At 42.3% G+C, this 12,400-nt stretch overlaps 1 protein-coding gene across 2 annotated transcripts in view; it reads left to right on the top strand.

Annotated features, from left to right (window-relative positions):
- The window catches only part of LOC124038508 (protein Wnt-7b-like), a 33,401-nt gene extending 22,616 nt beyond the window's left edge, over nt 1–10,785 (top strand). For both annotated transcript variants that reach the window (XM_046354498.1, XM_046354489.1), the window contains exons 3-4: nt 3,147–3,418; nt 8,626–10,785. In XM_046354498.1, the coding sequence (XP_046210454.1) occupies nt 3,147–3,418; nt 8,626–9,105 (752 nt within the window). In that variant the 3' untranslated portion in view covers nt 9,106–10,785. The remainder of the gene's footprint in view (nt 1–3,146; nt 3,419–8,625) is intronic.
- The last annotated feature ends 1,615 nt before the right edge of the window (nt 10,786–12,400 follow it).

A 12,400-nucleotide genomic window follows, 5' to 3' on the forward strand; every position in this document is an offset into this window, starting at 1 on the left:
GACCTTTTCGTTTATATCGGTGGTTGCTCATCTTATCTCGATCACCCACTGCAGTTCATAGTTCATCCACCTTTTGTTTTTACCACCACATCACTGATATTAATACAGAATCGTAAGTAGTATTGTAATCATTCGTGTTAAAGTGATAAAACGATCATCTGTGTGCTCCTTTGACGTCTGTTTGTGCGGAGCTGGATCAGTGTTGCCTAGGGGATAGACACACGTGAACACCATGCACTTTGAGCAAAGAGATATCTATGCAAAGATTTGATGATTTTATGCAATTCATCATTACAACCGACTGAACAGTTGCTGATGCTATGTGTCAGTGTGAATCATTTCTCATATTTCCCCTCTTTCAGGGGTAAAGCATTACAATTGTATAGGTAATAGGTTATGTGTTTGTAGATCGACTGAGGTGAATGAACCAAGGTGATAATGGCGGGGGTAAATTTAACTTGTTTTTCCTGTTTTCCAAATAGCATTTTAAAGTTGTTTCATTGTATAGATATGCAGTAAATGAACTTCAACATTCAAAAACAAATCCTGGGACCTCACTAAAACTCAAACCCTGGTTCCGGCCCTGGTTCCAGAGCCAACAGGGGGTGTCAACCAATACCAGCCCACCCAATCATCATCATTTTCCCCATGAGCAGTTTTAGTGCAGGCAGAATGGCCCCAGAAACAGGCCTGCATCTATGGCACAGGGAACCACCCTTCCTACACTGGAAACTCCAGCATCCATTCTGTTTTTACCATTACACTGCCCCGCCGTGTGTGTGTTCAGTGTGTGTGTGTATTCTGAGTATGTGTGTCTTTGTGTGTGTCTGTGTACATGTGACGTTGTGTGTGCAATTCTGTGTGTGTTTCAGTGTGTGTGACTGTGTGCGTGAGGTGGGGATAGCTCAGCAACAAGATCTCACGGTTTGACCAGTTTTAATTCACATTCTGATGTTTAAACATGTTTCTCCAAGCGTCAAATTCCAAAGTGTTTTAAACATCCCAGATTGCTCCTCCTACTCCACATCATTCCAAATAGTTAGGTTAAGGGTTAACGTTTTTGGATTAAAACATTAAGTTTAGGCATTCATTCCCGAATGGTTAAGTTAAGGGTAAGGTTTGCGATATGGTTAATACCCCAAAATGCAAAACCAGTGTCTATCACTCTGATTGAACACACATATTCACAAATTGGGGGTGGGAACATTGTGGTGATTTTCAGGTGGACATGTAACAACACCCTGAGTGCATCGGACACAAACAAAAACATCAATACAAATGTAACAAAACAAAATAGACAAACAAGTTTGTGGAATCTATTTCCCCACAAGTTCATCTGACTCTGGGGAAATAGATAAAAGGTCCTCATTGCCAAAATCACAAAGTATCCCTTTAAACCCAAACCTACTTGATGGTAATAGTGCTCACCGTTGCCCCTAGTGGCCAGTTTTGAAGGCAATTCCCGACGTCCTCAGGACATGCACAGACATTCAATTTCGAAGTCAATCTGAGCTGTAAGTAACCACAAGCTGGCAGGTCACATCTCTGTTGATAACCAGGAAGGCTGGTGGTTGTGAGTCATTCCTCATACAGTACATACGGCAGGCCAGTGGGCAGGCAGTCCAGGTCATTAGCAGCAGTCATGGCCGGGGCTAGCTCCAGCACGGACTAGCAGCCTCCACTAGCTGTGACCACAGTGTTTGGGGCTGTAAAATAAGAACAATTAAGCAGTGATTTTACGTCTAGTAAGTTTCTAAACTGTAAAATATTTATTTGCTTAGGCAAATAACCTACCACTTTTCACGTTTTGAGGTATGTCGTGTTTTTTTTCTGTAATTTGGCTAAATACATTGCAATATGGAGTGGCCACACGTTGCTGAACGTCAAGATATTTTCCCCTTCCCTCATGCTGGTAGCCTGGTACAGTAGGCCATGTGGACCAGACAGCAGAAAGTATACCGGACCGATCATAAAATCTCCTTGATATCTGAAATACTTGATTAATAGTATTCACATGAAACAGAAGAAACGTTAGAGTAAGATGAAAACACAACCATGAGTTCTACAGTGTGCTTCCTGTGACGTTACAGGCAAAATATGTTACGTAAAAGAAACAGGAACAGCCATGTTTTTTTTTTAAAGAAGAAAAGATCCCCCCCCCACTCCCCCTCATAAATGCTTAGAGGCCCACTAAAACACACTGGTTAGTCACCAGTAGCGTTTGTTCTCCCTCCGCCCTCTCTCTTTGAAGAGCAGATCCTCTCTACTCTCGCTCACATTAAGGACGGCTCAGGGGACACCTGGGTCACTGGCAGTGACAGCACAGCGCCCACGGACCCTTTTAGAGCACAGCAGTCTTTTAAAGGCACTGCCTACTGACCATGGGACAGCACTAGGGGGTGCATACTTGAAAAGGGATGGTAGAACAAAACATCTGTGTTGACGGCCCTGAACAATAACTCTCATTGGAGGAAAGACTACATGTGTCACTTTTGCCTGTTGATTGTCCTCTGACCTTATGCGTACATGGCCTTAGCCTTTACCAGCAATACTGAAATCCTAACCACTGCAAACTGTACTGTCGACAGAGAGAACACCAGAGAGGGAAACCTTTGCTGCCAGGCTACTAGAGACAGAGAGAGAGAGAGAGAGAGAGAGAGAGAGAGAGAGAGAGAGAGAGAGAGAGAGAGAGAGAGAGAGAGAGAGAGAGATAGCCAAGAAAAGGAAAGTAAGTGCACTAAGCAGCCAGGCAGACCTGCAGACCACAGCTGTAGTAATGTGGGCAGCAGTACAAGGTGCTTGAGGAGAGGAATTCAGCACTTTGGACAGCACCTAGCTACAGTACTCTCCTCTCTCCACTCTGCCTGGAATCACAGCACCGCATACTTGGAGGCTGTGCTTAAGGACTTTGTGGTCTGCACTGTGACCACGTTACTAAGGTGCAGGAGGGGAAGGAGGGAGGGACGCAGGGGAGGTCTTGCCTGGAGGGTTATGCCGGATTTCCGTGTCTAGATCAAGTGGGAATAGAATACAAACGGGAGCAACGAGGTCACAGTTCACACCAGCTTCTATAGTGTTCAGTTGTCATCGTTGTAGTTCTACAACTATTTAACGACCTTACTCTCTCTCCTGTCTCCTCTTCTCAGGTAGCCGGGAGGCTGCATTCACGTACGCTATCACGGCCGCCGGCGTAGCCCACGCCATCACGGCGGCGTGTAGCCAGGGCAACCTAAGCCAGTGTGGCTGCGACCGGGAGAAGCAGGGTTACTATAATCAGGAGGAGGGCTGGAAGTGGGGAGGCTGCTCGGCGGACATCAAGTACGGCGTGGAGTTCTCCAGGAGGTTCGTAGATGCCCGCGAGATCAAGAAGACCACGCGCCGGCTGATGAACCTCCACAACAATGAGGCAGGGAGAAAGGTAAACACCCACATAGAAGAAATGCATCTTTGTCTTTTTAGTTTGGTGTCTGTGCGCATGCATCCATGTGTAAACACCCTAGGCCTGAGAAAGAGTGGAAATCTACAGACTGGTGGCGGGAACCCCTGATTGGGTGACGTGCTGATTGACAAGTCCCAGTTAGCCTCTCAGCAGCTTGTTTTGCTTTAGCTCAATTACTGTTTTTTTCCCCTACCATAATGGGGTGTATTTTTCTCTAGGAGTGATCTGGCACACTTGGGCCATGTTTGTTTGCTATTAGTCATCTCAGAACACAGAACAACATGAACCATAAGGGAGGGAGGGAGGGAGGGAGGGAGAGAGAGACAGAGAGGTGAAGTGAGAGAGAGATGTAGAAAGAAGGAGTGAGAGAGCGCACACATGACATAAAGATGAGAGAGAGAGTGAAAGAAAGAAATAAAGAGCGAGAGAGCCTGAATGCCTGCCTGTGCTTCTCTGGCATTCTGGTGACAAATGGATCTAATTAATAAGTTCAGGGTTTTATCGTGTGCTCGCTGCTTGCTAGGGAAGCGGAGTGCGGCCGGCCGCCAGCTGCCAGATGGAGTTCTGCCATGGCCCTCCATCCAGCCCTTTCATGGAATTATGAAGTGTAAAGTCAGGAACAGGATATTATTGCAGTTCTCTCAGCCGTACCAAAAACACAGCACTGCTTTTTCACTGCACCCATTCTGTTTCTGAAAGCACAGCGACAATGGTGGAGTTAACGCAGGCAGACTGATATGAGGGGATCGCGGTCAGGTGACCTGTCTGAGTCTGAGTTAGGCCTGGCAGAGGTTTGGTATGGATGATGGGATTCAATCAAACACACGCTGTGGAAACTGGAGTTGTGGGGGGAAAATGACTTTTTCTAGTGCAGTCTGTTGATTAACGAGACAAGAGGGGAACTCAACTAAACATATTTCCAGTTTGAATGGCTGCATTTTCACAGCACAGGAATAATGTCCTTTTCTTTAAGTGTTTGGGGTTTGATTGAAGCTGGCCCTAGACCATTTAACGAAATACTCTGGTGTCTAACAAGTTTGAGAGTCTACTACTCTACCACTACAAAGATCGCTTTGCATCTAGAACATTCCGACACAAACACTGTCGGCTCCAGTTCTGTAAATCCCAAATAAATACAGACAAACCAATGGAATTATTTAGTCTCTCTGGAAGTTTGACCAGATTCTTTTCGAGGAAATCTGGTCATATCTGACTAATTGGTAGCAGACAAGAGGTTTGACGGACACACTGTAAAGTAAATGTTTCCAACCATTCCGTCAGTCTGTTTCACATAGACAATCATTGTGGTTTGTGCCGCCAGTATGTTTTTGGAAATCCTCATTCTGAATCACCATGTGTGATGAGATTCTTGGTTGACCCTCGAATCTTTTACCTTCTCCCCTCTCTCTCAATCAAATATCTGCTAATGAGGGATTTCAAATCACACACCGTATCAAGAGTAAGAGTCTTAACGGCATGTATTAATCGATAACTCAGCATACAACGTGTCTGATAGAAGTGTCTGTGAGTGTCTGATAGAAACGATGACTACTGCTGGCAAGGCATCGTGCCTGGAAAAAAAACGGCTCTGGAAAAATGCCCTGCCAACAAAACGGAACATGTTATACAACAAATACATGCTTGGTTCTTACAAGTAGAAGCGCCCAATTAGGTTGAAAGAGTCATGTTAAGAGTACTACAGAAGTGTTTATGTATTCCATGTCTCATACAAGAGCCACTGTCTCTTATTTCCCCATGACTTTACCCTCTCTGTTCTCTACAAAATGCAGTTTGTACTGTAGTGGTGGAACGCAGTACTACAGTAGGTTACTGGAAGCCTGTTGTAGAACAAGGATTGTCTCATTCCTGACACTAAACTGCTGTGGACACCACACAATATTTCCCAGATGCCCTAGGATTAGGCATTTTAGTAGGAGTTCTCTACTACACTGTGTGCCACATGTTGGAGCTGAAGATGAGCTTGGTGAGGGTGTGGGGTAGGGGAAATTAACCAGTGCTGGTGCATTTCGAAAAGGATTCAGTTTCTAAGAGATATGTCTGCTATTTGAACATGTAAGGATGGATCTGTTTAATTGCATGGATCTGTTTAATTGCGACATCCAGTACTTCATGCATCGAGCTTGTTCATTTAAACACCATGCTTCTTTACTTCATATAAACCAAACCATGCTCCCAGTGTACACCGTGATCCAGATGCAAACAGTTAATGGTCATCTGTCGAGGATGTCTGCCCAACGTATCTGCAACAAATAAAATAGCCGAATGATCCACATTTAACTAAAGTGTAATGGTTGATGGTTATATGAGATTTAGATTTATTTTCCTCTGCTTTTGATGTGGTGTTCAGGAAGGTAGGGATAATTACATGGTAGAATATGACCAGAAATGACATTTTTCCTCGCTCTACGGCCCGTGAGGGGGTCTTATCTAGCCAAGGGGTGGTTTAAGTTAATAAAATATATTGAAAAAATACATATTGTTTTGAAAAAAAAATTGGTGGTGGAAAACAAACTCAATATATTTTAAAATAACTAAAACCAACTCAAAATTGTGTAGTAATGATAATGATAATGGACCTGCATTCATACAGTTTCTGGACTGTGTCCAGTTCACTAATAATCACCTAAATGAAAGCAAGACAGTCAGGGACAATAGAACATTTAAAAAACCTATAGATATAGAACAATTTCTTCAGATTTTGATGGCGAGGGAATATAACATATTTTCAGTTGTTTTGACACCCCTGTTCTACGCTTAGCCAGGATGCAAATGTTTGACCCTTAAGACGTAAGTGGATGTGGCACAACGCACAGAACAAACAACAAGTGTGAATTAAGATAAAACAAAACTCCCCATTCTATAACACAATATTAAGTCAAATACTTCCAAACAAATGTGTCTGGAGTTCCACAGATCTGTCATTGTGGACATCCGTTTCCACTTACAGGGACCCCCTCCAAACAAAGAGGGCATTTACCAACCATCTGCTGCCAACTCTTGGTTATTCATTAATGGACCCAATATTCAACTCAAATAAATATGTCCTCTTCACTCAGATTGTCTCTTGGTCTTTCTCTAAAATATGTATATGTAACACTGAAGAGAAAACAAACTAGGAAAGCACTGGTGTGAAGCTGACGTTATATCAGAGAAATACCAGCATCCATAGAAACATGCCATCCAAACAGTGCTGCAAATACAACATAGACAACAGTTGTCTTTTTTTGGCCATGCAAAAGTGTGGTATGTTCCCAGACTTTTATTTAAAGAATATTAAGTAAACTCTTATAAGGAGAGATGTTTAAACTTGATGGTTTCAAGTATTCAAGTATTATTACTATCTGAGTATGTCCTTTTAAAAATGTCAAGGAAGGCTGTAAAGCATTTTGTAAGTATCATTACATTTTCTCATACTGTTACCATTGTTGCCCAATGGAGGATTGTTGGACAGAATCCTGACACATTTCACCTTGCATTAGACGACTGTGTTTGGGAGGTCAGTACAGTGGCTTGCGAAAGTATTCACCCCCTTGGCATTTTTCCTATTTTGTTGCCTTACAACCTGGAATTAAAATAGATCTTTGCGGGATTTTTATCATTAGGATTTACATAATATGCCTACCACTTGCTTTAGCAGTATGCTTAGGGTCATTGTCCTGCTGGAAGGTGAACCTCCGTCCCAGTTTCAAATCTTTGGAAGACTGGAAAAGGTTTCCCTCAAGGATTTCCCTGTATTTAGCGCCATCCATCATTTCTTCAATTCTGACCAGTTTCCCAGTCCCTGACGATGAAAAACATCCCCACAACATTATGCTGCCACCACCATGCTTCACTGTGGGGATAGTGTTATCGAGGTGATGAGAGGTGTTGGGTTTGCGCCAGACATAGCGTTTTTCTTGATTGCCAAAAAGCTCAATTTTAGTCTCATCTGACCAGAGTACCACCTTCCATATATTTGGGGAGTCTCCCACATGCCTTTTGGCGAACACTGAACGTGTTTCCTTAATTGTTTTCTTTAATAAGCAATGTCTTTTTTCTGGACACTCTTCTATAAAGCCCAGCTCTGTGGAGTGTACGGCTTAAAGTGGTCCTAAGGACAGATATTAAAATCTCCACTGTGGAGCTTTGCAGCTCTTTCAGGGTTATCTTTGGTCTCTTTGTTGCCTCTCTGATTAATGCCTTCCTTTCCTGGTCCATGAGTTTTGGTGGGCGGCTCTCTCTTGGCAGGTTTGTTGTGGTGACATATTCATTCAAATGATTAATAATGGATTTAATGGTGCTCCGTGGGATGTTCAAAGTTCCTGATCTTTTTTTATAACCCAACCCTGATCTGTTCTTCTCCACAACTTTGTCCCTGAGCTCTTTGGAGAGCTCCTTGGTCTTTATGGTGCCGCTTGCTTGGTGGTTCCCTTTGCTTATTGGTGTTGCAGACTCTGGGGCCTTTCAGAATAGGTACATATATATAATGAGATCATGTGACAGATCACGTGACACTTAGATTGCACACAGGTGGACTTTATTTAACTAATTATGTGACTTCAGAAGGTAATTGGTTGCACCAGATCTTATTTAGGGCTTCATAGCAAAGGGGGTGAATACATATGCACGCACCATTTTTCAGTTTTTTATTTTGGGGGATTTAAAAAAAAAACAAGTTTCTTATTTTTTCTTACCAATTTTTACTATTTTTGTCCAGTTCATGAAATCCAGATAGAAATCCATTTAAATGACAGGTTGTAATGCAACACAATAGGAAAAATCCCAAGGGGGTGAATACTTTTGAAAGGCACTGTAGTTATTTCCAAACACACTAAAATAGTATCCATTTGTTGGCTCAAGAGGTAATTAATTAGGAGTTGTGGTGCGGATAAAGGTGCGGTGGTTCAACAACATTTGAGAATAGCTTGGTCTTTTATTACAGACTCTGATCTTAAAATGATATTATACCAAGGGCCATCTTTTCTCACTGACCTTCTGTTGACTGTTTTTCCATCATTCATTTAGCAGAAGAGCTAGGAACCTCTTCACCCTGGCCTTGGTTTCTGTTTCCACCCTAGTCAGGTCATTCCAGTATTTTAACGCTGGGCCTGCCACAGGAATGCAATGTAATGTCTTGTAACGCCATGTAACCTCTTACATCGCTCTGTTCCTGTGTGTCCATGCAGGTCCTGGAAGAGCGGATGAAGTTGGAGTGTAAGTGTCACGGCGTGTCGGGCTCCTGCACTACCAAGACCTGCTGGACGACCCTGCCCAAGTTCAGAGAGATCGGCTATATCCTGAAGGACAAGTACAACGAGGCGGTTCATGTGGAAGTGGTCCGGGCCAGCCGACTACGCCAGCCCACCTTCCTCAAGGTGAAGAAGACCCAGGGCTTCCGCAAGCCCATGGAGACCGACCTCGTCTACATTGAGAGGTCGCCCAACTACTGCGAGGAGGACGCGGCCACGGGGAGCGTGGGTACCCAGGGGAGGCTGTGTAACCGCACCTCGCCCCACACGGACGGCTGCGACCTCATGTGCTGCGGCCGGGGCTACAACACGCACCAGTACACCAAAGTGTGGCAGTGCAACTGTAAGTTCCAGTGGTGCTGCTTTGTCAAGTGCAACACGTGCAGCGAGAGGACGGAGGTGTTTACCTGCAAATAAAGGGGTTTGTCATAACGGACCTACAGTACGGTACTATGACGGGGAGGGGCATAGCAGGACTAGTTGGATGAGGAGGAAGAACCCCAGAGGAAAGATAAATGGACATGTCTTGGAACAGGAACAATGAAAGACTTTACAATAAAAAAGGAATGGAATTTTTCATGTCAGCTCTTCATGGCATCGTTTTGCACAGCAGAATCAAAATTTGCTTTTTAAGAAAGTAAAGGCTAAATATCAATAGGTAATAATACTACCCCAAATCTTTGACCGACTGAGACAAAATAATGTGTGCTCATGTAGTGATGTATTCAAAGTGACTCTAAAAGTTGGGACTACAGGAAACAAATAGTGCCTGGACGGGAACTGTGCATTGCACTCTGGGATTTGTAGTTCTTTATTTCCCGGAATGGCTTCTAAATGGACCAGAAAGAGACTGGAGATGTGGTAGAAATTGACAGTAACTGTTAAGGGATGAGACTCTGGGAAAGAGTCATCTAAAAGTCTTCTAGTAAGAACTCTTTGGAGTTTTCTTTTGTTTTTCCACAGAGGGAGAGAGCAGAGGTGAATATTTTAGCCCCCAAACAGGAGGTGTTTTCTTTTTGGAGTTGTGTAGACATGAAGAACGCTGTGTTAGCGTGGTGCCTTGGGGCGCACCGAAAGCTGAGTCTCTATAGTAAGCCCTCTGCTGCCAACTGGAACAGAGTATGTCCGTTTTCCAGTCACACTGTTTGAACACTGAAAATAAATGGTTTATTTATGTTATAGTATCTTAAAACAAAGCACTAACGGGTAGAAATGTCTTTTTTGTACTAAGTGTAAAAAATACTTTTTTTTGTTAGAAAACTCTGACTGAAGATTATGCGTGTCTTTTAGAAAATGGTACCCATCCCACTATCAATCCCCCTTTTTTCTAAAATGGTTCCATTGCTATTGGTGTGTTGACTACAACAACAACAAAAATCAACATTAAAGTGTGTTTTACAAGTAGAATCAATCACGTTGGTTCTATTCTGCTGTAGCATAGCTTTTGTTTGCAGTCATTTATGAACCAGATGGTAGGCCTACATCCTGCCTGGGTTATGTTGCAAAGACAGTAGAAAGAGCACTCCTTTCTTAACCGCAAAGATCCTTGCTCAATTAATTTAACGTGATATTGACATGTTGCCGCATGTGTTGTCGAGATATGCCTCAAATGAAAATCATATAAACTCCAATTTGACTGAGTTTTTGAAATGTATTGCAAAGAAAAACAAGAGTGAGAATCAAAGTGAGTGAAGTCTGCTGGTCTCGAGGGGAAATGCAAGGCGTCAGCCAATGGCTTCATTCATTCACTGCATACAGAGCTGTGATCTCATTCTCATCTGTGTTCATAGGTTGCGGTTATGCTATACAAAAGTGTCCGGTTACATCAGGTGTCAGTGACGTAAAACATCAGAACACATCATTTTGGCACTTTATCATAATCGATCATACAGCTCCTCCTCTATTTTCTCTGTGTTTAAGCTTCATATGTTGATATGAGACCATTTGTTTTTCTGCTGATTTGAGACCATGACGACGCAAGGTTTACTTCTCAGACAGGCCAGTTTCTTTCTTGTTTCATTTTCTTGGTTTTTCATGAGATAGACAGATCTGTCATTGTGTGCACAGTGAATAATAAACGTTACAATATAGGTGAAAGGTGCTGTTTTATTGTAGTGACGATGTAAAATTCAGTGCTTTCGTCGTTTTCAATGATGGTATCAATGTTGGTGCTACTCAAATACAATAGTAGTTTAATTAACCGGATAGTCTGCTGACTAAAGCAAACTATTTAATGTCGCCTAGACGTGAAAGTTTATGAAATGAGTATGTGTTCTAATATTGATTAAAACCACTGCAGCCTGTTACTATTTCAGGATACAGTATAAACTCACAAACAAGGGGATAAACGTGTGAAAATGATCCGATTTATCTCAGATAGATTCTCATCGCTGCACCCACATATTAGAACGACTAATCCTGGAGTTACTGATTAACATAACTGGAGTCAATTGTTTACTTTGCTATATTTAAGTTCTCTACAATATCCAGAGAGTTATCTCAAACTTTTATGGCAGAAGACCATATATTGTTTGGGCCAAGTGCAAGTTGATTCACATAATATTGCTTGTCAGTGCTCATCTCAGTTGCCCATGACAACTGTTCCACCAAATATCCAAAGGGCTTATTATTTGGGCTCTGACTCCCTGCAATGGAACACATTTTAATATGTCTGGCCATTGTATGCAGAGATTTTAAGCCGCCATTGTCTATAAAAAAATGTCCCATATTCAGAAGTTCCAACCACCGTGAATATGGCTATTGGCGTTGCAAAGAAAGCGTAAATCATTAAATATCATAAATAAATAAATCAACCAGCTTGCTAACTTTGACATTATTTTGTACACAGCACATGTTCATAATAATCTGTGGTTCGTCTGTCTTGATTATGGTGCGCACAAAACAAAAGTCAATTATCTCTCGCGGCCCATCGCTGAGTCAGTCGGTCACATGTGTGCAGTGAGTGGGAGAGCAAGTGGAAGAGAGAGTCTTTGGGGTTTCTAAAGCTTCATAGGGAGTTATTGTGTTGCCTTTTCTGGGTAATTGGGGTTGTCTGTCTTGGATTGTCAGAGCAGCATGTAAAGCCACATCTTCTCACTCTATCATTAAATAATCGGTCTAACTCAGTCACCATTTGTTGCACATGTTCTTGACTGCATGCCTGCTGTAGTCAATATATCACAATTTGATATGAGATACTATTAAATCAAAATCAAATCAAATGTTATTGGTCACATACACATATTTAGCAGATGTTATTGCGGGTGTAGCGAAATGCCTATAATTGATAGTGTTAGGGTAGCTACTCTAGAAATGTAGTTTACCAATCTACCAATTACTTCACACTGGAAGAAGTTAAGCTACCCGTAAAGAAACATATAGTTTACTTAACTAAAGTTACTTTGAAAAAGTAGTTCACGACATCCAAACGACTTTGTGAGAAATTATCATAACTAAATCTTGGAAGTGTCATAGAATACAAATTGCAAGAACGGTTCTCTCTGCCGTCAGATGTTAACAGTGTAATTTAAACTATTAAACACGAACTTTATTTTTCACGGGAGAATTAGGCAGATCTGATGCCGAAAAAGAAAGGAAATGTTTGCCTACTTCACACGTATTTTATTTCATTTTTGCAACAGAAAAAAGTAGTGTGTAGGAGTTCCAGTAGGTAGCGTGGCAAAATAAAGTAGTGTGTAGGAGTTCCAGTAGG

Source organism: Oncorhynchus gorbuscha, linkage group LG01 (assembly GCF_021184085.1).
Source record: "Oncorhynchus gorbuscha isolate QuinsamMale2020 ecotype Even-year linkage group LG01, OgorEven_v1.0, whole genome shotgun sequence".
In the NCBI taxonomy this organism is placed as follows: domain Eukaryota; kingdom Metazoa; phylum Chordata; class Actinopteri; order Salmoniformes; family Salmonidae; genus Oncorhynchus; species Oncorhynchus gorbuscha.